Raw genomic sequence first — 27,873 nt, 5'->3', positions numbered from 1 at the left:
TCTGAACCTCTCTTGCCAAGGGCACCCATAAAAGTGCCCTAGATGATTCTCTTGCTGTATGAGTAGGTTCACATTGGAAGAGGCATTCCAACAAATACTGGGATCCTGAATGGTATAAAGATTAAAGCTCCTCATGTTATGAAAGGCTACATTCCATCTGAAGTTTGGCTTGGCTTTTAGATTTCTAGCTGGTAGGGAAGCCAGACAGAAGATAACCCACTGTCTGTGCCACTCTCAAGCATTTTTATACAATCAGTTTCAACAAGTACATAAACTCACGTGATAATCTGATCGGGAACTGGCTTATTTTTGAACTGAGGGTGTTCTTCCAAAACTGGTTGAACTGTGAAGCATTGTACATCTAAGATCATACTGGTTAAGGACAAAAACATCACAGCATATTGTGCTAAGCTTTGTAAGCAGATATGAGTAGCTTGGAAACAAAAAACACGGGGTATTGGGGAGTTGGCAGTAGTTGCCAAAGTAGACATTTATTAAAATTTAGGTTCAAAAATATTACATGACTTTTAAGGTGTCCAAAATATATTGAGCCAACATGTCCTGCTTAAAGCGATTTAACCAACACTTTCATCTTAGCTTGGTAGCTAATTGGCAGCCATTGAGTTTCTTTCAGCAGTAGCGTAACGTGGTGGTGGCAGTCTGCCCTAGTGAGCAGTTCAGCCTCTGCATTTTGCACTAAATTCAGCCTGTGGGCCAACCTCAAGGAACAGTGGTCAGGCTATCCTGGCTGTAGATGCCTTACTAGTTGAAGCTGGTAAGGTCACTGGGGCCTCTGGTGACAAAGATAGAATCAGAAGTCTTTCAAAGGGCATATGACCCCAACCCAAGCAGGTAATCAATTAATTATCAAGACCAGGTCCTCTGTTTTGCCAGGGTTAGACCCAATTTATTGGTCCTCATTCTAGTCCACCACTAAGTACAGGCACTGGTCCAGGCCTTGAATGGTCTCCCCTGAAACAGATGTTACAGAGAAAAAGAGGTGGCATCTCACCCAGATCTCATAATGACTACTCTCAATGGCTTCATATAGCTGTTAAACAGCACTGGGGACAAGATGGCATCCTGTGGTATTGCACAGCAAAAGTAACAAGGGCCCCCAAATAATCACCCAGTGCTATTATTTGAAACTGAACTTGGAGATACAATCAAAAGCATTTTAAAGCAGTGCTGTCAAAACGTCTCTCACTGACTCAGTTCATAAAGATAATAATGATGACAATTTGTACCCTGCCCATCTGACTGGGTTGCCCCAGCCACTCTGAGCAGCTCAATAGTATCAAAAACCACAGAGACTTCAAATAAAAACATCAAGGTCACACTCTGCTTAACGGTCTCCTTATCCTTATCTTAAATTTATCCATCAGGGAGACCAAGGTTCATAGTAGGATCTGAACCAGGACTGAAATGACTCAAGATAATCAGTTTCATCCAAGACTGCTTGCAAGTGTCCTGCCATTCAGTCACTTTATGAATGACTAAAAAGGAAGCTTCCTACATCTTACATCTTTGAGTGGAAAGCACTGCAGCATAATATAGAAATCAAACAAGAAACATTTGTTTGGTTACTAAAATTGAGTTTCAAAATTGCGCCCTACAGGTAGGAAATGTCTCTTTTTAAAAGGTGATTGTGTATGTGTGACAGCTTCCTTTCCCAGAATAGGAAGCCAGAAGAAAGGAAAGGTGAAGGGTGAATGGAAAACAAAAAGAGCTTGGTTCTTAAGTGCTTTTAGCTTGAGTGTTGGGCCTGAGAAATGGAGACACATGATATTTTGACAAGCTGTTATAAAACATTCCTATAAAAGACAGGCTTAAGGCTTTTAAAGCTTTCTAAGACCTCCTTACAGTATGAACATGGTCTTGTCAAATCATGATCCAAAAATACCACCCTATTGAATAAACAGTGTCATGCTTAGAAATAAAATCACCACAACCTTTCACTTCAAAAGAGCAAATACAACTAATGCATTCAATGTTGCAACATGCTGAGAAAATAGCTTAAGCGAGTGTATTGTGTTTAAATTTGTTGGAAGCCACCCAGAGTGGCTGGGCGGCTTATTATTATTATTATTATTATTATTATTATTATTATTATTATTATTATTATGAAAGCTCTGAGCCAGGGTTGGGGAACTTGTGGCCCTCCAGATGTTGGCGTAAGGTTAGGGATGATGAGATTTATAGTTCAACAACCTGTAGAGCAGGCTTCCTCAACCTCAGCCCTCCAGATGTTTTTGAGACTACAATTCCCATCATCCCTGACCACTGGTCCTGCTAGCTAGGGATCATGGGAGTTGTAGGCCAAAAACATCTGGAGGGCCAAGGTTGAGGAAGCCTACTGTAGAGGGTGCTAGGTTACCCATCCCTGCTCTAAATGACTGCTTTTCCTTCAATGGGAGGGTGATGCTTTGCTCTACCTCTTGTTGTTCAGGGCATTCAGACAGGCATTTCTGTGAGGCCATTCAGATACTGCCTGATGTGTCCCAGTGACGCTTTGGATTTTCCTTCCTGATAGACTTGATGGCAGCTGTTTTATGGCACTTTTTGTTTTAAATGTTTTATATCTTATTTTACCAACCACTGTTGGAGTTAAGAGTGCCACTGTGGCAGAGGTTTAAAAATAAACAAAAAGGAATTACTGTGGTGCTAAAACTTGCATTGTCAGTATACAGCTTTGTACCTGAGGGTGATGGTGGTCTAATGAAGAAACAAACCGCTCTCTGACTTTGTGTATGATCCTTAAACACTCTATGGACTTAGGTGTGCCACTGTGGTCAAATTTGTATTATATCTGTGACATATGCATAGAGCGGGATATACTGCCAACAAGAACTATGTGCAAAATTATTTTAAGTAGTTTCGTTGATGCATTTTGCAGTAGTGGACACAGTATTGACATGACGTACACCACTCTCTGCCTGCACAAAGCACAACTGTGATATGACAGCTGTTCCATATATGCCTTTAAACCATAAATGTTTATCATCCTGTCAACATCTCTTCCCTCTTATGCTGGAGATGGACAGCAATTTTTCAGCATATTAAAGTTGTATGTGAAAGACATCGTGGTTTGTGGCATATATGTATGATCACCTGTGGTAATTATGTTCAAATGAAGGTTCATAGTTCAGTAGCAGAGGTCCCCAGCATCTCCAATTAAAGCAGGGATTGAGCACATTCAATCCTCTAGCTATTGGGCTCCAACTCCCATCAGCCCCAGCCAGTATGGCTAATGATGAGGGATGATGGGAGTTGGAGTCCAACAACTCAAGGGCCAGAAGTTACCCATCCTGGAGTTTAAAGATCAAGAATACCTTTGCTAATCACAGTCGACAATGTTGAGTTAGATGGACCAACTGTCTAAGTCACCATAAGACAACTTCATTTTTCAGGGTTCTATAGTAGGTTTAAAAAGTGTATGTACACTGAGGAAAATAATAGTGTTATTATAGCACTTTCAACTCTTAAATGTAATTTTTTGTCTTCAGCATTGAACTATGCAATCCGGTATAATATAAAGAAGTGAGAAATGAATGCATCCCACATTGTGTTTCATTAAGGATTCTGATATGCACTTAGCACAAATGGCAGATTTATCTTTATGGAGAAAGACCCTATTTCAATTTTAGAATGTGCAATTTGCTTCCTCCTCTCTCCTATCCTCTCATGCAAATATATTTTCTCCTGCCTCCCTTCCCATAGTTTGCTTATATCTATAGTTATAATTATAGATAAACACAAGTATCTGCAACTGTCTCTCAAGTGATGTTGGTTAACTCAAACATTTTCTAAAAAATAAATACATAATTAAAAAGAAAGGTGAAGATCACTGTGGCCAACTGGAAAAGAGCTGCTGAACCCAATAGATGCGTACTTACAAAAGCAAGGATACTCACGTAGCCTACAAGAGAGTACATTAAATACTTCAGAAAACCTAACATAAATATAGCATTACACATTTAGCAAATTGTGCCAGTTACCGAGTGCTCATAGAGCCACAACCAAGCAGAGCTTCTTGGAAAATGTGAATGTCTATTTGTATACTCCATATATTTCCAATGTATATGTAAAACACTTTAGGAGTTTATCTTCAAAAAGCATACCTAAAACACTGAGAATTTCGGTATTGCTTTCTCTAGACTTCCATCTAACACTAGGCATCTCTTTCCCCTTTATTAATAACTATAGATTATTAATAAGGATTATAAGGATACATTGGCCTGTGGAGTTTTTGATGTTCTCTCCAGGGGGTGCAGTAGTAGTCATTTTTTCAGCATTTGGAAAGTGGCTGATCAGCTGCGCTTGAAAATCTTCCCTCCGCTCATATTCTTTGCCACGATAGATGAACACTTTGTTCTGCAAGAAAAGTTTAGATGACTTTTGAGACTACAAACTTGTAGATAATATTGCTATGCATTAGAACATTACTTACTTGTTTCCTCTTAGCACTAGTGAATGCAGGCTGCATATGCAACGCTGTCTTCTTAACATCAGCAATATTTCAAGGTTGTCATTTGCAACACATTAAAAAAGGTGAATAATAATAATAAAATGTTATTTATATCCCGCCCTCCCCAGCCGAAGCCGGGCTCAGAGCGGCTAATAGAGCCTTGCCATTCTTTAAAGAAGCAAAAAGTCCATTTATTATGGACCACTGCTCCTTACCCACACAATTCTCCTGTAGGTTGATAGGCTGGGTAGGGACATCTAGTATTCTTCAGTGTATCTCAGGCTATGGCTGCGTTGCTAATCAGTTTTTGAAGGGTGAGGAAGCGGAAATTGTCTTTGTGGATTAGCAGCATTTGAAAGTTTAAGCTATTAACAGCAACAGGAATCATAAAAACTGTAGTAAAGGCACAACTGTTTTATGAGATTTCACCTATACAAATTACAAATATAAATGGAAGCGCACTAGATGTAATAGTCATTAGATTTCCTGTTTCATTCTCTGGGCTATTTGTATTGCTGTTATTATTGTTCATTAGGAAGTGTTCCAGCTATAAACCATTCCTTAATTATGATTGTCTTGTAAAAATCCAGAACATTCCCTTATCACCACTATAAGCCTCTTCTAACCTTGAAAGCAGCAGGAAAAAGAACAGAATGCAATAAATCACATTTCTTTCTGAAAATGTGACACTCACTATTGTTACAAATGACACTTCAGATGGCTGTAAGAGAAATCCTGTGCATTGCAGAGTCAAATGAAGATAAATCTCTCCTGCAGTAAATAACTCCATTTTCACTGGCAGAATATTGGTGTTCCTTAGGGCTATGTACAAACAGTTATTAAAGATAAAGTACACAAAGCAGATGCATTTACCCTTAGAAAGGTGGGGAACCCTTGGCCATAATATCCAACAGCAAAGTAGTCTGGTTTAGGCCTCAGAATTTTCATAATATTTTCATAGAACTTTGCTTGCTGCCTCTGAAAGTAAAGACACAGATAGGTTCCTTTAGCATCACAGTAAAAAGAAACTGGTTAGCATCACTTTCATTAAGTATGCAATTATGCTTTACATAGCTTCCTTGAGCATTTGTATATTAGTACATTTGCATATTACTATGAAAAGAAAAACAACTATTCACCCCACCCAGCGAATTATTAAAAAAATTCTAGAAGAGAGAAAAAAACTGATGCCTGAAGTGAATAAAATCTGAAGATTTAGAGGCCACTTGACCAGAAAGAAATTCATGTGCCTTCCAGCTTGATGAAGATTTCCTGGCTACATCATAGCTACCCTCCTACAACTTACAGAAAGTCATAACAGGCCCACTCCTCTCTCCAATCAACTTACAATAGGAAAAGAAAAGATCATTTTTATAAGTGTTCTTGATTTACTTTTATTAAGCAGCTTAATACAGATTGACAAACACCACCTAAGTAAGTTTACACATGCACTTTCATCACTCAGCAAATGCAAAACACACTTCAGGATTTGCATATATGGAGCAGCAACGAGGAATCAAATACCACAGACAGCACTTTTAGTTCACTTGACATCACATATTAAACTGCAAGTCTTTGAACATTGAGTATTTCAGCAGTATGTATGAATCAACACGATTAATGCCGGCCATCGGATCTACATAAAGGTTTTAAAAAGAAATACGAAATTACAAGTAACTGGATATTTTTGGAGAGTGGCATTCCTACCAGGTTCTGGCTGAGAAGTTCATAATCAAAAATTTGCATTTCATACTGTTCTGCCAGCTCTTTGCACAAGGATATTGCTTCTTCCCACATCTGCAACACAACAGGACATTCAGAAGCATGGTCACAAGATCACAAAAATAAATAATGCTTTCAATCATCACCAAGTATGGCGATCTTAGTGATGCTTCCAGAGAGTAATACTGGGTGACTGTACTGTTTGTCCACAATGCTATTTCATATCTATATGAAGCTGCCTGGAGTGATCTTTAGTAGATTTGGGCAAGGTGTCACCAGTATGATTCTTGATTTCTTGATTTCTTTGTGAAATCTGAAATGAGAGTTCCTGCATATTCTAAAATGGTGCCAGGATGAAGTCATGGGTTCAATTAGTGCTAATAAGGTTCAATTAGTGCTAATATGGTTGGATGGTTTTCAGATATGTTGTTGTATATAAGATCATAATAGGGTTGCACTTTCTCTGAAGGAAGAGGTGCATAGTTAGGGGTGCTGCTCTCACAGGTGATCTCAGTGGCTTGGAGAAAACATTACCAACTTTAGCTGGTACACCAACTTTGGACTTCTGTGGACAAGAATAGTCTTGCCAAAGTGATTCATAGATTGGTAAACTCACTGTTAGGCTATGCACTCGGTTCAGAAGCTGCAGCTCATGCAAAATACAGCTGTTGTGGTGCTTAGTGGGGCATCCAGCTTTCCACATATTACACCAGTGTTGAAAGATCTGCACGCTGCTCAGCTTTTTGTGGTACAATCACATTTTGTTTTCATCTAGTCCTTACAAAATTCTATTGAATATTGAACTACTTAGAGATTTTTATTACATTAGAATACATTTTTATGAACAAAATAATATATATATCTAAAACGCCACTAATTAAGGATATGTGTAAAATGAAGTATTAGAGGCAAATGTATCTGAAACACAAAAGACTAATGTGCAAAAATAAAAGTGTAAAATTATTAAAAGAAAGGTGCATGAACCATTAAAAGAAGAGCACAAGTAGGGCAGCTTTTATCTTTGAATACCAGAAGAATGCCACTTCTGCTACTAGAGGCATTTGCTTTGAGCCAATATTTTTAAAGGCTTGTGTGTTACCTTTCCAAATGTATTATATTTAAGTGCCATAAAGGGCACCTAAATTAATCTTGCCTACTTTATACCATCTGTCTTTTAAGTTATGCATACCTGCTTGCTAAGATGCACAAAAATATAAAGCTAGAAATTCAAGACATAGCTCATTTATTTATGATAGAAGATGTATGATTTTTGGGGCAACGAGTATCAAACAACTACACACACCTTCTGATAAATACAGGCTAATGTTAATCTTAACATGTGACATTTCATACATGCAAATCTCAAAATTTATTATTTTATTATTGTGGGAAGTCTTCCCTAGGTTCTTGCTGTGTCAGTGCAAACTCAATGCAGTAAACCAGGTCTACGCTAAATTAGATCAAGTTCACCTTTGTGCAAACATACCCTTATATTAAAATCTTATTTTTAAGACAAGGACACCAGATATTATCCAGATAACATCTAGAAATCTCAACTTTTCCTCCACTGTATAATAGTGACTGTTTATGTACACACACTGGCCTTCTCCACATCTTTGCCACATTTCATGTTGCCATGACAAAAAGTAAATGTTCTGGAGAAGAAACCTTCACAATGCTATCACCAAATTCCAAGACCTTTTGAACTATTGCCACGGCTAAATGGAAGATGTCAGTTGCACAGGGTAGAATTTACTACAGCCTAGTGCCTTCCTAGGAGATAAATACGCCTTCTGAAAGAAAGCCTTTAAGTTCTCCAGTGATTTCAATGCAAACATCTGCTCTTTACAGATAAAAACTGCTTTACTATTGACCTCAAAATATGATAGATCAAAGCCTAGATGGCTTTAGCAGTGTCACGTAGACCTTAACGTGTTGGCTTGATCTCAATACATAATCTATGTGTTGCCTCAATCATAGCAACACCTTGCTAATGGAAAGGTCACCTTGCTAATGGAAACTTGTATACAGTTGTAAAAAATAAATCTATGCACAAACACTATGTTTGTACCACCAGTAAGACTAAAAGAAATATATTTCATGATGTATGCAAAATGGAAAGAATCTTTACAAGTGGATATGTATATTAGGCCATCAGACTATTTAAAAAACAACTGGTGAGCTTTATACAGTATTGTGGAACAAACTTAAAAGCCATTGTCTAAAGCTCTTCAGGAAATAATAGTAATAATAATAATAATAATAATGGTACCTTTCCCTTGTCAAAGTATTCTATTATCATCTCATACAAGTGTTCTTTCAGGTGCCGATGAGTTTGTGAACTCTGAAATTCTGTTTGCATGACTTGGGGAGTGCACTGTTCATCAGACCACTGAGGAGGAGGAGGAGGAGGAGGAGGAGAGAAAAGAAGAAGAAGAAAATACATAATTGCCATCTGTCTATAATTTAGGAGCTGGAGTGATACAAACAAAGCAGTCTTTTGTACTGTAGTTGAGTACAAAATACATGCACCGAACATGGGCCCAGTCCTTGTCCAATCACTCACTGTGTGCATTTCAATGTAAAACAACACCAGTGATATGCATGTTGATTCTGATGGGCAAATTTGCACATGTACATATATATCTCGGTAGAAAAAGTGTTGTATTTCCTTTGGAGAACTTTTTTTAAAGCTAATTTTTATTAAAGATTTTCTTCGGTTACAAAAGTATGTGCATTGTCTCTACTTTTGGGTCGTAGAGTCTTTTCTACAAATCAGTTAAGTTCTATGTGAGACATTAATGCTGTATACCAGGGGTCAGCAAACTTTTCCAGCAGGGGGCTGGTCCACTGTCCCTCAGACCTTGTGGGGGGCCGGACTATATTTTGAAGGGAAAAAATGAACAAATTCCTATGCCCCACAAATAACCCAGAGATGCATTTTAAATAAAAGGACACATTCTATTCATGTAAAAACACGCTGATTCACAGACTGCCCGGATTGAGAAGGCGATTGGGCTGGATCTGGCCCCGGGGCCTTAGTTTGCCTACCCATGCTGTATACAGTATAAGGCCGGGGGAAGATGAAAGAGCGTGGGATTTAAATGCGCTTCAGTGCTCTCCCATTTCAAACTTTGTTAGGGGTGCTAGTGGAAAAGGGCCAATGGTTTACAGTTGTCTTGATAGTCCCCTGTTTGTAGGCCCCATGAAATGTATCAAATGTTAGTCTCAGCCACAGTAGACCAACTGAAATTCATAACATTACTTACTTTCAGAAGCGAAGCATGCAGCAGAAGAGTATAGGCTGCCTCAGTGTAGTTCTCGCAGTCTAAATGAAGATCCCGAAGTTTATACAAGTACCTGTTAGTGGATGAAGCGAGTGAGTGAGACAGAACAAAAGAAAAGTTAATGAAGAGTTAGCAAGATGAGCAGGACTGCCACCATTCAAATCTGGGACGTATAATAAAAAAATAATGTATTAAAACTGAGTTCAGACTAATAGAACTTTAAAAATGCTTAATGTCTGGCCGGATCAAATGTTATATTTCTGACTGACTGCATTATGAAGCAAAGCTTGACAATGTGAAGGCACGAAAGCTAACATACAAATGAGAACATAATGAGTGCTTTGAAGACCACTCCCACTGACTTTTGCTGCATTACAAAAAAGAGAAATGAGGGAGCCTCACATCCTTAATTATTCTCCTTTCACCACTTTGCTTCTATCTATACTGAAAACAGGCTTAAAACCAGAGTTGGTGCTGATGCTTTCTTGTAGTCCATGAAAGGAGCTACATATATCTTCTGTCAGTTGCAGCTGACATTATCCAAATTCACAGAGACACAAAAGGCTTGCTAAATATCCATATCTTTATACTATATTTATATAAGGGAAGAAGCAACATGCCCTGATAAGAAGATAGGCAAGTTTCATGAAGAAACTGATGTAACATGTTGGAATTCAAAATTTTAAGAGGAGTGCATATTCAAAAGAAGGGTTATTTTTTGTGGGGCAGGGAGGAAACAGTTCTTGCATTGTATTTTTATTGTTCCAAGAGAAAGAAAATGAACATCAGAACTGAAAGCACAGGTAAACTGCATGCACTGCACATCTCCAAGTTCACATTGCAGGTACGATCCATCTTGACAAACTGCCTGTCCTAATATACTAGTTTGAAAGATGCTTGTTGGCCTGCTTTATAAAATCCTAAGTTTGCCTATGAGTTGAAAATAGGGAGCGAGGAAGGGAGAAACAACTTGCATGTTTCTAGCAGGGTTTAAAATGCTGACTGTTGCCTATGGATTTACAGATGCAGTTTAATGGCTTTACAAATCTAATGTGCCTATTTATCATCATCACACACATACTCACAATATACATCTTATAAAAAAGCTGTTTCTGCAAAGATATCTTCGACTTCCGATCTAATTCCAAATGTAGTGCTCCATGTGCAGCAGCACACCCCACAGAGCAGGTCTTTATTTACAGATTTTTGTCGAATGCAAAGCAATCAGGATTGATTCCATCTGCCAACTTGGAATGTGTCATCTACTTTGCTTCAAATTTCAGCTCCCGTTACATAACTTTTAGAGAGAGAAAGCCAGGCACCTGATTGGTTCACTCAAATGAAATACCAGGGTGAGGTAGGGAATTAAAGTTATATGTATGGCATGGCTTAGTTGCAGAAGGCTCAAGCAAAATTTATACAGGACTGGATGAGCCTCAGACATTGCAAAGTTGAGGGGAATGGAGTGCTATCAGTTATGTACCATAATTACATATAACTTCCTGTAGATTATGTGAGGAAAAGCAATAGCAGTATCTCCAATAACAACAAAACCAGCCGAACGATCACCATACCTTATATACATCTCTTCACGGTTAATCTCCTTGTAGAAATTCTAGGGAAGGAAAATGAATGAAATCTGATCACCTTTGCACACAGAAATCATGGTTAGTTTCATTCAGGGAATCACTTTGCCTTTATGTCATATTTCATCACTAAAATTTCAAGGCTTTAATTAGCACTAACATGAATATGCATTACTTATGCACTGCCTCTAATTGAAACCAGAATTCATACAATAATCAGTAATGTACTGTCCCAATCTAGGGTCATAACATATTTCCCCACAACAGTTCTGCTGAAATGATATTTTGAAACCATTAGGGTGAAAATCTTTTGAGATCATGACAGCAATTGTTGATGAAAAGTTTTTGCTTGAGAAAAGTAAGAATCAGGCCTTCTATTTGCCCAGTAATGTAACATGAATTCTAATGTACTGTATATGTTCTTGCTGGCACTGACAGTTTTTCATAGGTAGCCAATGGGACTATTTTTGATCAAATACAAACTGTGACATACATTCGAAGACAGAAAACAGGGTGGATAAGTTAGGCAGCTCAGAATGGCCAGTACCCTTGCAGGTACAGCAAATGTTGCCTTTCTCTGTAAGATGTGGCTTAGTTAAAGTGCTGAGCATTATGATTGCTCAGTTGGTTAGATTGTGGTGCTGATAATGCCAAGGTTGCAAGTTCGATCCCTGTATGGGGCAGCTGCATATTCCTGCATTGCAGAGGGCTGTACTACAGGGTCCCTTCCAACTCTACAATTCTATGATTTCTATGCTCTATAACCATATGTTTTTTTCTATGATGTATACAGCAGTAAGAGACAGTAGTAGTGTAGATAAGCTGTGAATCAGAAAGTACCTGGTTCATTCAAGTTTTACCTCAGGCATGAGTACACTAGGTGTGAATCTACCCTCTACGCCTCAGTGTCCCATCAACAGGATAAAGGGAATTGTATCGACCTTCCTTACTGGGCTATTGTAAGAATTACTGGTACTGATCTAATATAGTACCCCAAAGGTACTATATAAATGTTGTTGTTGTTGTTGAGCATATTGGCTTGCTGCTCCCTTAGTTAGCAGCCCAATTTTATTCTTTGGGAATACATGGAGTGTTCTCTTAATACTTTTTGGATAGAAGTTTCTATCTAACATTATAAAATTTAGACTTGATAACTTATTTTTCCCCTTCCAGGTCTATGATAATATAAGGATACAGTATAGCTTCCATTTCCTTTCTATGTTTACTCCCTTCAGTCATTACTATGAGCCACCTTCAAAACAGACCAAGCATTTGCAGATTTTGTAGATTGCTCACAACTTCAAAACATTTCCCCACCATGCTAGTGTATGGATTTCTTGATTTACTATCTGAAGAACGTCTTCAAACAACCCTTCAATACACTACATACCAACAAATTCACAGTGCAGCTCATGCGGTTGTTCTTGCTTTCATCATTCATCACAGCACGGTAATCCAACAGCTTTTCCAAAAGGCCTTTGACTAGGCTTACAAACGTTTCAACTGCCTTGGCAATCTTGGCATAACTTGAGGAACACTCGGTGAGACTGAAAATAAAGAAGACAGTATGAGAACCAGCATGTTGGAGAAGACACACTGGTGGATGTTCCTCTTGGCAATAAGAAGGGAGGGGAGATGGGGAGAGAGGGGAGCAGTGAATAAAATCATTTGACTGCAAGTCTGGGATTATACCTCTATAAATATGATACTCTAGGCACTGTTGCCCAGAACCCCACTATTCTACACACACGTGTACATTGCTTCCAGAATGGGTTTTGCAGGTCTGCTATGTTTTTCCAAAGTAAAGCTTCTGGCTGCTAGTTTAAGTTAAAAGCCCAGGAATAAAAGAAATCAAGCAGTTTAGATTCACCCATCTGGGAAATGTGTGCTCACACCACCTCCACAGCCCAACCTGATGGCTATTTCCCTACTTCTGGCATTTGGTTATATGCCCCCTTGCTACCCAATAAGCAAATCTTATTGATAATTCATTCTGATTTACTAGCACAAAGCTTAAGCAGAGGTTAGATTACATATGGTCTTTATTGATCATTCATTCTGATTTTTTTGAATGCCCTGCAACCATCTTGATTTGCTTGCAGGTGTTTATACATCTTCCCATTAGTGATTTGTTCATTCCACACTTTATGCATTTCCCTGTCACTTTCCAAACTGCAAAAAGGCCATTTCTTTTTTTAAGAACCGCTCATAGGTCCTTATAATATCAGTGGAAGCAGTTGGTCTTGGCGAGTATTAACCGCTTCCAATTTTAACCTGAAGATTGCCACTTGTCCAATTTTAATTTTAATTGTTTGAATTCATTGTGGGATGTATCTTAATTGATTGATCGCTTGTATTATGCATATTGTCTTATTTATATGATGTTAGCCGCTCTGAGCCCAGCTTTGGCTGGGGAGGGCGGGATACAAATAAAATTTATTATTATTATTATTATTATTATTATTATTATTATTATTATTGGGTTTGTTGCACTAGCATAACAGAGCCACTTCAACTGCACAAAACCCAACATTCCAGTATGCACTTAAATCCCTCCAGCAAGATAGTGACAGACTGTTTCTCAGGCATGGCAGAGCTGGTCAAATACTGCCATGTTACCCAACTTGTCCACGTCTGTGATTATGTGCTCGAAATACTGTGTGAACTAGAAGTACATGCATACACTACAGTGAATCCATGGTGGCAGCAGTCAGTTATGCCACGGTCATACAAATTGTTGTAATCCTCTGTGCATAAGTACTTCCAGTTCACAAAAGTACTTGCTGTCCTTGATCAGGTGTGCAGAAGGTCTGCGGCAGTTGCAAATGAATTTAATATGATCATTTGGAGGAAATCTCATGGGGGTGTTTTGCCCATCCTGCCAGTCCTATCCTGCCTTTTCACTACCATTTCAGTGAAAAAATGCACTGAAAAGATAGGATAGCTGCTTCTGTACAGCAGGGTAATTTTCAGTCTTGAGTCATTGAATGTGTGACACTACAGTGCTGCCTGAATGTATTTTCTTCATGTCTTCTGGCTTTGCTTTAATGTGAGGCAGGGGATTCATGGGTTCTGACAAAGTGAGAGGCTGGTGATGTTTCTTTTTGCACCATTATAGTCACATCCTGTTAAAGCATCCTGTCTTCCTACATTCTGATCTAGCTTTTAAGTGACTGCAGCAGCAACTAACCAAGTCCATTAAGGATTTTAAATCTGATAAATTATGGAAATTATGAGGGACACTGCACTGGAAAATAATGACAAGAAATTAGCAAATGCTCAGTTTCATTCTTCACCGTCTTAAAACGCAATTATCCTGCATGTCTTGAATTGTTGCTTTGCTGCAGTATGTACAGTTCTTGATTTCCCTGGGCTTCATTAGCAAATTCATTTAAATGCAAAGCTGTGTTGTAATGCACTAGTATATTTTACATATGCAAATTTATTTTGTAATTCATTGGCATTCTTTAGAAAATGCAAACTTGCATTTTCATTAGATATCGTGGCATGTTTTAATAGGTATTTAATGTTAACCTCCAAAGAATAATCTAACTTTCAACCTAATATTTGGGCTTTCCATAAGGAATGTGAGGAGTTACTCTGTACACTGGGAATTTATTTATGCTTCCTTTCATAGTTCACTTGCACCTTGCTCTTCCATCAAAGGCAAAGGTGGGAAACCTGTGGTCTTTCAAATGTTGTTGGACTATAGTTCCCAACATCCTTCACCAGTGGCCATGCTGTCAGACTCTAATGACACAGCTACAGATTCAAACTCACTCCATGGTGACAGTGAAAAACAACCATGGTCAAATCCTAATTACCCTTTTGGCTCAATTTAAATTGATTTCTCCCTCCTAAGCATATTGAGTTTTCTTCTCCTTGAGAAAAGTTCCATAGAGGTGTAAACATATTTTTCCTTGCTCTCTGCAATCTAGCACACCAGGGACAATGGACTATAGCATCTTTTCACTAAAACACTACATGCAGTGCTTTGATTCCTGTACAAAGGGCATATTTGACATGGAGGAACATTCTTCGTACTATCCTCAGCCTGTGTTCTGAAGTGACCCAGTGCCACATTCTTTTTTCCTAAGGTTATTTGATTGCAGTATTACTGTGTAGTGCAATCTATTAAATTTAAAACAGCATTTGACTTAATTTCTATTGTTTCCATCTTCACTGGTATCTCAGTTGAATAACTTCTGACCTCCAGGACAAAATTCATGGTATGGCATATTCTTCCCATATTGGTCTTAAATAGGCTTTGCAGGAGGGAAGTATTTTGAGAAATGCAATTCTCCACATTTTAACTTTGAGAGTTATGAGGAGGATTGTGTTCTGTATACATCAGACCATCTGAAACCATTACTTTAGGACAGAGTAGCTCTATTCTATGTTACCTGTCCTGCCTTCTGGAAAAGGGCAAAATACAAGCATCAGGCAGCAGAATATGAGCCAAAGCAAATTAAATAAATAGATGTTCCAAATCATTGCTTTTACAAACAAACAAACAACTTATTATCCACAGCATGTGAAGCCTTGACTTCAGGTGGCACAATGTTTCTGGGATACTCCAGAACAAAATAGGGGTCATGTCCCCAATTATTCACTCTGGCTATTCCCAATCTGGCAGAAATAATATAGATGGGAATCTATAACAAGGTGAATTTCATTAGATTCTGTCATCTCATGTAACAATTCAATTGAGCAGCACTGAGAAGTGTCAGGATGAAATACTGCAATGCTTTCTGTGGCATTCTCCAGGAATCTCTATAATTTTGAAAGTGCAGATCATCATCATTTTATACGTTCCAAGCTGATATATTTCCACAGACGTATTTAACCTCTTTCCTGAAATTTCTGCCTCCCAAAAGGACCACTGTTGGGGATGTTTGTCTTCTGATTATTGAGGTATTCTGCTTAAACTTATTTTTGACTTAAAAGACTTAATTTACCTGAAGGTTTGTATGTAGTTTGTAATAAATCAAATGTAAGTGCAGGGGAATGGTTCTGCCCTTCAGGAAAGAAGAGATTTGCGCATTTCAACATGACTGTCCACACTTCTTCTGTGACCTCTATGCACAGACCTCTAGTTGCATATGTATTAATTATTTTCTGATTCTTAGGCTGCTCTTTGATAAGTTGATTCACAGTTCAACTGTCAAAGAGCATGTTCAGAGTTAAGCATGAAAATTAAGTATTATTTTGTAAAGCAGAAAGTTGTAGGCCACAGCAACAAAGAAGACAAAGTCAAGAGATGATGCCGTTCATCATATGTTGCTTCTGTGCTGAAACTGTGCCTTTGAGATCAACAGCTCCCTTAGATAATAAGAATATATCTTTACCTTGGGAAAAAGAGAAGTAATTATCCATTTCCTAGTATGGCCAGAATTATGGTGGGTGACAAGTTGAGGTAACAAAGCCACTACTCTATTTTTGCTCTTATGCTTGTTCAGTTCCATTCTAGAAACAGAACCCATCCACACATGTTAAGAAAAGGAGGGAAGGATTGCATGTATTAAACAGGGTACTGTCCAATGACTAAGCCAATTTAATTTCTGTAATGCCTCCAAAAGTGTAAAAAATGTTAGCCAGTGTTCCCCTATGTATTTACGTAGGGGATCAATCAGCATCTGGATGCAAAGTACCTTTGCAAAAACAAATTGTTTATATATTATGGACACTTCCTTACAACTGATTTGCATGCCAGTATGTCGGGTGGTGCTGTGGGTTAAACCACAGAGCCTAGGCTTGCTGATCAGAAGGTTGGCGGTTCGAATCCCCGCGACGGGCTGAGCTCCCGTTGTTCGGTCCCAGCTCCTGCCCACCTAGCAGTTTGAAAGCACACCTGTGCAAGTAAATAAATGGGTACCATTCGAGCGGGAAGGTAAACGGTGTTTCCGTGTGCTGCTCTGGTTCGCCAGAAGCGGCTTAGTCATGCTGGCCACATGATCCGGAAGCTGTACACCGGCTCCCTCAGCCAATAAAGCGAGATGAGCACCGCAACCCCAGAGTCGGCCATGACTGGACCTAATGGTCAGGGGTCCCCTTTACCTTTACCTTTTTATGTCAGCCACAGAAGTATGTGGGGTAAAGCCATGGATCCATTACTGCTGCTTGCCTGGCTGGTGTGGGGGCAGAGTGGTCGTAAGGTCAGCGCCATGTAGGTGCCCCAGTGAGACCAATCAGGTACTCCCACAGGTGCACCCACACGCCCTGACCCTGCTGTTGCACTGCCCCAGTCTTGTCCAGGTAAGCAGCAATGACTCTGGAGTCAGGAAGGCTGCTCCACCCCAACATACATGCTGCTACAGGTCAGCCATCTGCAAGGCAAGCATAGACTGTGCTAACCTCTATGGTGGTCGATGCTAGATTGAACATACTAGCTCTAACAACAACAAACCCAGTAGCTTAGCTCCAATACCACATCCTAACATGTTCCAATTTTATGATGTACTTTCTGTTTTGCTTCTGAGTCAGGTCTACCATCTCTGGAGAAGTTTGTGTTTTGAGGCACACTAAATTTGAATGGGAATATTTTATGCCTGAAGCATTTTTCACTCCCTGCCTGTATATATATTTGCATGACAGAGCACAGGTGCCCTGGGGGCACAATTGAGTTACAGACCTATGTTTATTTAAGACAAACGCGCGCGCGCACACACACACACACACACACCACATTAAAAAAATGCCCATTTAAAGAGATTTTCCAAGGAATACCCTGAAGCTAAGCAGAGGTGGATCTCGTGGCCATATTCTAGGAGACCACTGGAAGCCCCATGTAAGAACAGGGGAGAAGTACAATAAATAAGTTACTATATGGATCGTACTTAAAACAAATGTTAAACTTTAAAATATAACAACCTTAAAAATTGTGGGAGGCATTCATCATCGTGCTAAAGTGATTGTTCTGTCAGGGCAAGCATTTCAACTTACTGGATGGAACAATCTCCATTCTCCTCCCACTGTGTGCTGTTCTGGAGGTTCTCTCACACAACATTCCCCCTGAACCAATTTTGGGATGTGTGTGGAAAGAAGAGTGGAAAGCCCATTTGTACAAATGGAAGTCCTTGTGCAGGGCTTCCACTGATGGGGCTCATTGGCTGAATCCTACCCCAAAACTAAGGATTTGCCTGTTCTTTGTACTTACATTGATTCAAACAAATGCAGATATTGCTCATCTCCACGGCCTCCTTCCACTTCATGGTCCAATTTTAAAATGATTTCGTTTTCAAACTGTTCAGGGAAAGGAGGTAAAACCTTTAACCACTGTGCACATAAAAGAAAATATGTCACCCACACCAACCATTTAAATATTTAAGAACATTGACAGTTACCAACAGCTTGGTGATTATAGAAATTAAGCCAACATTACAGACTGAAAACAATATCCCCCCCCCAAATAAAGATGACTGTCCCTATTAAAGTATTATTGAGAAGTCAGGTTTTGATATTATTGCTGGGAGTAAAGCAACAACACAATGCAGTAAGTTCCCTTAATTGGGGGTGGGGGAGAGGCATAGATAGAAAGGCAACCTGTCTGTGCCACTCCCTGATTCCTTCCCTTTCAAGTAACTTTCCTTCCTTCCTGCTTCATCTCCAAGTTAGTCAGTCCTAGCATGAGCTAGCATCTACTAGTGTTAAGTTCTGGCTCCATCTGGGCCACATATAAAACCTAGACTTAGAATGGCTTTGTTTGCCATGAATAAACCTTACGTTTTATTTACCTTTTAAAGCCTTACCAGACTATTTTTTTCTGCACAATTATAAAACCTACTTGTTTAATAAGGGTGAAAAATACAGTGATTTACTATGAGGGGGAAAATGTGGCTAATTCTGAGTTACTCTGAAAATAAAGAACTGAGACAAATTTTAAAGGTAGTAAGACTGAATGATGTGTGGAGAAAAAGGTTTTGCCTTAGACTGCTGAAGCTCTAAATAGTAATATCCAGGTAAGTCTTATCTGAGAAAATTTGACTTTGGTGATGAGCCATTGCTTTTATAGTTTGGATTCTTAAGGCCTGTAACTTTATTTTTAGGTCACTGATTCGGTGCTGGGTAATGGCTATTATACATATGCATTGAAGAATCCTATCTGAACAGAAATTGAATTGCTCCTGGGGTTTTTTTACAGTGATAGTGTGTGCACGTGCATGTGTACATGCACATGCACCCACTTTCTTTATAAGGTGATTTATATCCTTCAGCCTTGATTCCTCAGAGAACTTAGTTTTGACCAGTAGGCTAGGCTTTCTGGAGGTGACAGAGTTGGAGACCAACAACCATCTGGGGACTCGTGGTTAAAAACTGATTTACAAGTCTAGTCTATCAATGGAACCTTGCATTATTGGTTACCTTGGAAGCAAATGGTTAAAAAGGAAATGGAATGAACTGTTTACTGCTGAAGATTTGCCCTTTCTTGTCATTGCCATTTGAGGTGACAACGAACCCATACAAGCTGGTTGTGAAGCTATTTTGGTTCAGGCTTTATCCCCCCCCCCCCCAGCTGCATGTGAAATCTCACCAGTGCTTGAGTGTTCAAAGTTTGAGCATCACAGATTGGCAAAGAATCATTTTATTCTATGTTTGGAAAATATGCAGATAATAAATACAAGTTGCATGGAATCACATTTCCCTCCCTCCAAGTAAAGTACTTAGGTCCAAATAGAAGGAAGAAACGCCACGTACACAGAGGTCTGTCCCCCACCTGATATCTGCCATGGACCCAGTATTACTTCACACTTCAAAAAAAAACAAAAAAAAACCAACCTAAGGGAACCTTGAGAACTTGGCGGGGTGACTTGTGCATACACAAAATAGAAAGTGAGCAATTAAGCGGAATGGATAAATGATAATGTGAAAGACGTAAGACAAACATGGGCACAAGTATTTCTAAACAGTAATGGTTAGTCATGTTGCTAAGAACTAATATTTTTGAAAAGGGACTAGTGCTTAAAAGGGGGAGGGGGAATCCAATAGACATCGTGGGCCAGATTCAGCTAGCTGGTTTCAGTAGCAGAAGCCTGCACAAGGACTTCAGCTAGTGCAGTGGAGCTTTCCCCTCTCCTCCCCTCATGCTCCCCTCAAATTGGTTCAGGGTGGTGGAAGAAACCCTAGAACTGTGTGTGGAGAAGAGGGGATATCATTCTGTCAGACAAGCAGAAATGTTCACAATGATGAAATGTTTGTGGCAGCTTGATGTTGAATTCCTCCAAAATGATAAAAGGGGCTGGAGCAACTCCCCTGTGAGGAAAGGTTAAAACACTGGGTACTTTTTAGTTCAAGAAAAAAGAGGGATGGGGGAGGGACAGGACAAGATAGAGGTGCAGGAGAAAGTGGATAGAGAGAACACCAGGATAAAAATGAATATTGGGAGGTTCAGGGCAGATATAATGAAATACTTCTTCAAGAAGCAAATAGTTAAACTGTGGGATTCAATGTTGAAGGATGTAGCATGGCCACCAAACGGACTTTAAAGGGAGTTTAGAAAAAATCATTGAGGATAAAGCTACCAATGGCTACGAATCGTGATGGCTGTGTACTACCTAAAGTATCAGAGGTGGTATGTCTCTGAATAAAAGTTGCTGGGGAGCACAAGTGTGGAGCATGCTGTTGCACCCAAATTCTGCTCAGGGGTTTCCCATGGGCATCCGGTTCACTATTGTGAGAAGAGGATGCTGGATTGGGCCCATCATCTGTTCTTATGGCAGAGGTGGGGCCAGCATAATTAAAGATGATGAAGCTGCAGGCTTTGCACCTGCCATCTGCAGGCCCAGTCAGCACCTGTTCTCTCTCTCACACACACATCCCTGCCAGCTGTCACTCTGGACAGGTAAGCAGGCTGCTGGCTACAGAGGTCAGTGACTGTGTAAGAACAGCAGGCTGTCCCATGGTGCTGAGCCTGACTGTAGCACCAGTGAACCCTCCCTGTTCCGATATACCATGTTCTGATGTGGGCCCTGGTTCTATTAACACAGTACACATCCAGTACAATTAGTATTTATTGCTGAATGGCATCATTGTTTCCTTGGTAACCTTGGAGAAACACAGTCTAGGCACTGAAAAAAACCCATTTAAGTAACAGTCAACAGCAGCAAAAAGGCATCCTTCATGCAGATCTCTTCACCAGTACAAATATAGAATATTTGTCTACTTCAGTATTCCAAATAACTAAATACGTTGTACATTTTTGGAACAGAAATCACTTGCAAGGTTATTTAACAAGATGGCAATTTTTATAACCACATACTCAAGAAAAGTCCCTGAGGAACCAGTAGCATAAAGGTTGTAACTCGGAAATATATTTGAAAAGCCCCCCTAGAAATATTTTCACAAAACTAGAGAGCAATACTTTATAGAATCAAGGCTTTAGTCATGTAATCAGCACAAATGTCTTCTAAAGTTTTATGCTGACCAGCAGGCCCCTTTTTGGCAGGAATCTTCTTTTGCAGCTTGGCTTGAGTTCAAGCCAGGCTGCAAAACAAGAAAAGAAAGAATTGGCTGTGAGCTTCCTGTTCTTTCCTTTGAAGGTGGGTCAGCTGGTGTCATGGGTGATGCCAGGCGACTGACGGGTGGGTGGCACTGCTTGCCTGTCAAAGTGGCCCATGGGCATAGCTGTCAACCTTCCCTTTTTTGCGGGAAATTCCCTTATTCCAGCGCTGCTTCCCGCTGCTATCCCAGATTGTTAGATATCCCGTAGACTGTCCCCAGGACAGGTGAGGCTGCTGATCCCTTATTTTCAAATCTGAAAGTTGACAGCTATGCCCATGGGGGTGGGAGGAACTGAGGACCCCACCTACAGGCTGGACCCTGTTCTCCATCCCCGTTTTATGTAAATTTTGCCGTGTGCTAATTCATAACAAAAATGTTGAAGATCAGAGTTTGACCTGTGATATGCAACCTGCTGAAAAAGGCAAAACTCCAATGGCCGAAGAGTGTAAGGCAAAGCCATGTGTGCTTCTTTAAAGAAAATAAATGCACCACCTATCCCTTGCCACTCATTGTTACTCTTATAGCTGCCTTTGGCACAGCTGGTATTTGTTACCACACCAATACGTATGTTAGCAAAAGCATTTCCATCTTCTGCTATTTCAGGAGTCAATATCTGTCCCAACATTTGGTACCTGGATTAGATTTTAACTCGTGTTATGTTTGTACTGTTGTTTTAAACTCTTTTTATATATATAATTAGGGTGCTTTTTTCTGAATGCTTTTAAATGCTAGCATTTAAATTCTTTTTCATATTTGCAAGTATTTTATATGCATTTTTATTATACTGTGATTTGCTGCCATGTGGGGAGAAATGTATAAAACAACAACAACAACAATGCTGCAAATAGATATTACGGCAAAGATATCATTAACCCCATCAGTGCACCCCAGTCTCTCCGTATTTTTAGTGTGATTGGATTATAATATCTATTATATACCAGCAGACACCCTACCCCACAGAGCTGTGTTTTACCCTTTTCTGCTTTAGAGACTTTGGTTACAACTGAACTGGCTCTTGGTCACTTTCCACTTAGTCTTAATGCTTGCACTAGCGGTATCTTTCCTTCATTTCCCATAATTCTCTTTGTCTTTCATTTTTGTATGCACAATTCTTCCATCAACCACCTATGTTTCTTGTGACAGCAACCTTGGCCATACAGGACATCAGCAACACTCACGCCTACTTCGGCCCATTTCCACAAAGTTATCATACTTGGACCACAAGTCAAACATTTAATACTTCTGGCTATTGCTTAAAGCTGCTTTACAAGTACATGCAAATTTCTGATATTCCTCTGTCCCTTTGTCCTCTGCCTTCATCTTTGTCCTATGCTACCTAGATTGTGCTGTAACTAGACAGGAAACATGTCACTTCTATGCTCCGCTCTGCTCTTCAGATATGCTCAGTGTGATTAATTATCCCACTGAGTCTTTCGTCAACACTGTCTACACTAGAAAACACATCTTTTTCTTTGACCTTCCTTTCTATGTGAGGCTAGCTGGATTTGATTACTGATGACTGAGCCTTCAAAATGCTGCTGCTTAACTGTCTCTGAAAACTAAAATTCTATTCAGACATATCTTGCACAACAATGGTAGAGTGCAATGTCCTAATTTAACCATAGAGAGAGTGCTTGCTTTGCCATTTTCACTTCACAGGACACAAAAACAATCTTTCCCAAATCTGCTGGTCCAACAGTGGCCGTATATCTATGCATCTCTTTCTCATCTTATTTGTAATTCTCCCTCTCATCCTTTTTGCTGGCTGTAGAAAGACACAGTGCTCAGTGGCAGCACCTACATGTCATAGTGAACCATAGTTTATAGTTTACTGAGAATAAGTGGGTGCCTCCTGATCCACTTCTCCCCTACTGCAAGTAATAAAACATCATCCCTGGATTAGTATTACATCCAAGCCAAGGGTAGTGGTTTGTTTTGCTGAACCAAACCACAATTGGTAAACCAAAAACAAACCTGATGCACACTGGATCTAAGTGTGATGGAAGTGTTTAAACATACATTTGGTGTATTCTGAAACATTTGTCATTGTGGCAGAGAATGTTTATTTAAACCACTTAATCTATGTTCCATCACATTTAAAATGCCCATCTCCCTTTATCCATTAGGTCTAGATGACCCATCCCTTTTATCACCCCCTCAAAACACTTAATGTTTATGGTGCCCATAATATTCTAGGTGGCTCCTTATGTAGTTTCTCCCTGATACTACAAGCTTCTATTTGATCTATAAAGTCTCACATCCAAATACAAATCTAACCTCTACTTTTGGATGAAAATCCAAAATAGGCCAGGAGGAACTAAAAGTAGAAGGAAGGGGGTGGGGAAGGAAAGAAAATAGGTACTAAAAAAAGAGCAACCCTCCTCATTCATCTCTTATACATAACAGGTAACAGATATCCTTTCTCTCTCATTCACATGGGTATTAAATCTAACTTTGATCAACACCAACCACCCACTCTCTTTGGTGATAAACATTTCATAGACACAGCTTTCCACCCAGTTGATTTGGTTTGTGTCCTCCTTCCCCCGTCCCCCATTTCTGCAGTTTCTTCCTTTATTTTATTTATTTATTTATTTAAATTAAATTATATGCCACCCTTCATTTGAAGATCACGGGGCAGTTTACAACATAAAAACACAAATACATAACATAACAGCAAAAAAACCAACAACCAGCTATGCACCCCATTTCCTCTCTTTCCTTGACTCTGAGGCCCATGTCAGACAGTTCCCATGACATCTAAATAGCATTTTGATAATCTTGGCCTGTTGTTCCTTTGCTGGAGTGGCAGCTAAAGAGGAGGCAGCCAAAGGAAAATGCTTATCTACTGCCAGAGGGTACCAGCACATTGCCAGGCATTCAGGAAATAAAGGCCAAAGAAGATCTGTTCCTATAGACACAGTCCAGCCTGTGTCACCGAATCTTGGCAGCAGTCTGTCTGCCATTTGCAACGCATTCTGCTCATTTCCCCAGGCCCTGCGCCTTTTCTCTTTAGGTGAATATAGAAACAGTGCATGTGGATGATGGCTGTTAACTACCATATTTTTCGTCCTATAGGGCGCACCGGCCCATAGGACGCACCTCGTTTTTTTGGGGGGGAATGAATAAAAAAAAATTATTCTCCCCCCCCCACCGCGGCTGCCGCCCCAAGCCTTGCGCACACCTGCCCGAAGCACGGGGCACCCTCCGGAGGGCTCCCCGTGCTTCGGGCGACAGGCTGCTGCCCCAAGCCTCGCGCGCTCGGCGGGACCTCCTGCCGGGTGCGCAAGGCTTGCGGACACTCGCCGGGGCTGCAGGCTGCTGCCCGCAAGCCTTGTGAGCCCATGGGAACTCCCGTCGAGCTTGCAAGGCTTGCGGATAGCTTCCTGAAGCCTGGAGAGCGAGAGGGGTCGGTGCGCACCGATGGCTCTCGCTCTCCAGGCTTCAGCGAAAGCCTGCATTCGCCCCATAGGACGCACACACATTTCCCCTTCATTTTTGGAGGGGGGAAAGTGCATCCTATGGGGTGAAAAATACGGTATGTTGTTCCACTCCTCATTGCCTGCACATTTGGTTTAAGAGGAGGCAGGGAGTCTCCAGTTCATCCAAGAGGGGTTACCAGATCTCTTCCTCACTGGCTTCTCTGTGTATTTTAGAAACACTATCTCTTCCGCGGTTTCTCTTATTGTTTGTTCATATATGGAGGTTAATGCAGGCACAGAAAGTATAAAATTTAAATTGATGTGCTTTTGTTGTAACAGTGGGAAAACTGCAAGAACTAGGTGCACCACCTCATCGAAAAAATGTGATTCCTTTCTCCCGCAGAGACTATTGCACGGAATGCAAGAAAATGAAATTAAACTGAGCACCCTCACAATACGAGGCTGTGAAGCATTGTACTGCAGAAGGGCATCCAAGACAGCAAGATGAAGATATCCACCTCCTACGCACAGGGAGGAAAGTGGAAGATGGAGTTTAAGCCTCTCTCTCTAGATTATCAGTGAAAGCATACAGTACATCAAATGAACCACAGTAAGAGGTAGAAGTAATGTAGGAACATAGGAAGCTGCCTTGTACATAATCAGATTAAGGTTTTGGTAGTGTTGGTGCTGCCTGGCAGTAGCTGTTCAGGGTTATAGGCAGGGGATATTCCCAGCCCTATCTGGATTGAACCACTGAGCTACCACTGAGCTGTGGCTTGTCCCCTGAGCAACATAGAACTATCTCAACAGTACTAAGTTCTTTAAGGGGAGGGGGGTATACACTGAAAACATCTGTTAAGAACATAAGAATCCTGTTGGATCAATCAATCAATCTTTGTGGTCAAAGACCAGACATATCCTGTTGGATCAGGCCAAAGTTCTGTCTAGCCTAGCCTCCTGTTCTCCCAGTAGCCAAAGCCAAACAGAGGCCTATGGGAAGATCACAAGCAGAACCTGAATGCAGAAGTGCTCTCCGTACTGATACAAGAATGTAAGAACGTAAAAAGTGGCTGCTAGATGAGGACAAAGGCCCATCTTGCTCAGTATCCTGTTCTCACAGTAGCCACTCAAATGTTCAGGCGAAGCCCAAAAGTACTCTCCCCATTTGTGATTCCAAGCAACTGGTATTCAGCCTCCAACAGTGGAGGGAAAACATATCCATCACAGCTAGGAGCCATTCATAGCTTTATCCTCCAGAAATTTATCTAACCTTGTTTCAAAGCCATCTAATAGAGGGCATCACTACATCTTGTGAGAATGAATTCCACAGTTACCTATGTGCAGTGTGAAGAAGTGCTTTCGTCTTTCCTGTACTACCTTTCATATAAAGGTAAAGGGACCCCTGACCATTAGGTCCAGTCGTGACCGACTCTGGGGTTGCGGCGCTCATCTCACTTTACTGGCCAAGGGAGCCGGTGTACAGCTTCCGGGTCATGTGGCCAGCATGACTAAGCAGCTTTTGGCGAACCAGAGCAGCACACGGAAATGCCGTTTACCTTCCCGCCGGAGCAGTACCTATTTATCTACTTGCACTTTGACGTGCTTTCAAACTGCTAGGTTGGCAGGAACCTTTCATATAATATCATATAAAATGATTCTGGAGTTTAATCACTATTCTCATTATTACTGTTGTTCAGCCTGTGATTAGGCAGCCAAAACGGCATCATCCATGCACAAGAGGGAGGTATTAGCAGGAACACCAAGGTTTACAAGATGGGGACTGAAAAAGAGGAATGGCCATGGAGCGTTGACTCTTTGGGGGGGGGCGGGAACCAGGTGGAAGGGAAGACTGAAAGAATAACTGCATTTGGTAAGTGAAAGTGTTGCTCATCTGCAATAGACTGTTAAAGTGTTATTAATTGTTCTCTGTCATTCAACATATATGTTGTTATGGTGCTAAGAAGCTGTTTTATTTTAATGTTTGGCAACTGAAAGTGTTGTTTGGCTGCAGTAGGTGTTAAATTGTATTCTCACCTCTATGCTATTATTATCTTTAGATTGTTTTCTTTCACTGCTACTTTTGCATTTATTTTTAGTGAAATGTACAGGGTGGTGTTGTTGGTTTTTTTTACCAGACTTGTCATACTGTCTGGTATGCTGGAGGAGGGTGCTGAACAGAAACTGTTGATGCTGCAACATTTTATTGCAAGGGCTCACTTGTTTGATGCGATTTTGTATCTGTCCTAAGGCTGTCCTTCTCATCCTGATAACCCAAGGCACCATGACAGATCAAAGCAGAGGGAACGCACACTGTCATCAGCAGAATGATCACAATGAGTGGATTCTTTGCCCACCTAGCGGAGATGGCTGTGTCACATTGCCATGTAATCTTGCCAATTGGTTAAGATTTGCCTCAGGGATCCTCTGTGAGTGCTCACCATTAAGATCAGCTTGGTTGGCAAGCAGCAGAAATAGGGCCCCCAAAATATGGAACTCCCTAGCTATTGACTTCCATCTTGTCTTGTACAGCTGTTTAGGTGAAAACTGAAGACTTTCCTCTTCAATACTGTGTTTAGCCTAATTAGTTTAGGCGTTACCGAGTAGCTTCTTAACGTAGATCGTAGTCTTCCTAGTATGGCTATTATATCTTTTGATCTTGCCTTGCTCCTGTTTGTGTGTCACCTTGTGGGAGCACAGCACAGCCCTCAGAAGCAACTAAAAGGAATACTTTAAATAAATCATATCCTCCTTCCACCTTGCATGATGCCTGGGAACTGAGCCTGATCCATCAGGGTGGTAATGCTGGTGGCAATTCTGACGCACTCCTTGCCTTGCAGGATTAACTTTCCCTCTAACTTCCAAAAGGTTCAGCAGAAACAGGATGAGTTTAT

General features: G+C 40.4%; 1 protein-coding gene across 3 annotated transcripts in view; it reads right to left on the bottom strand.

The window, feature by feature from the left end:
* The window catches only part of DOCK2 (dedicator of cytokinesis 2), a 258,167-nt gene that overhangs the window by 24,295 nt on the left and 205,999 nt on the right, over positions 1-27,873 (bottom strand). For all 3 annotated transcript variants that reach the window (XM_082212994.1, XM_082212996.1, XM_082212995.1), the window contains 9 exons: positions 18,220-18,305; positions 12,454-12,610; positions 11,052-11,092; positions 9,460-9,550; positions 8,463-8,582; positions 6,176-6,265; positions 5,342-5,446; positions 4,233-4,374; positions 280-361 (listed from right to left, as the gene is read on the bottom strand). In XM_082212994.1, the coding sequence (XP_082069120.1) occupies positions 280-361; positions 4,233-4,374; positions 5,342-5,446; positions 6,176-6,265; positions 8,463-8,582; positions 9,460-9,550; positions 11,052-11,092; positions 12,454-12,610; positions 18,220-18,305 (914 nt within the window). The remainder of the gene's footprint in view (positions 1-279; positions 362-4,232; positions 4,375-5,341; positions 5,447-6,175; positions 6,266-8,462; positions 8,583-9,459; positions 9,551-11,051; positions 11,093-12,453; positions 12,611-18,219; positions 18,306-27,873) is intronic.

The sequence above is a fragment of the Podarcis vaucheri genome, assembly GCF_965113315.1.
Source record: "Podarcis vaucheri genome assembly, chromosome: 2".
NCBI classification, from domain to species: domain Eukaryota; kingdom Metazoa; phylum Chordata; class Lepidosauria; order Squamata; family Lacertidae; genus Podarcis; species Podarcis vaucheri.
The sequence above is the reverse complement of the archived record's forward strand: the minus strand, read 5'-3'. Positions and strand labels throughout refer to the sequence as shown.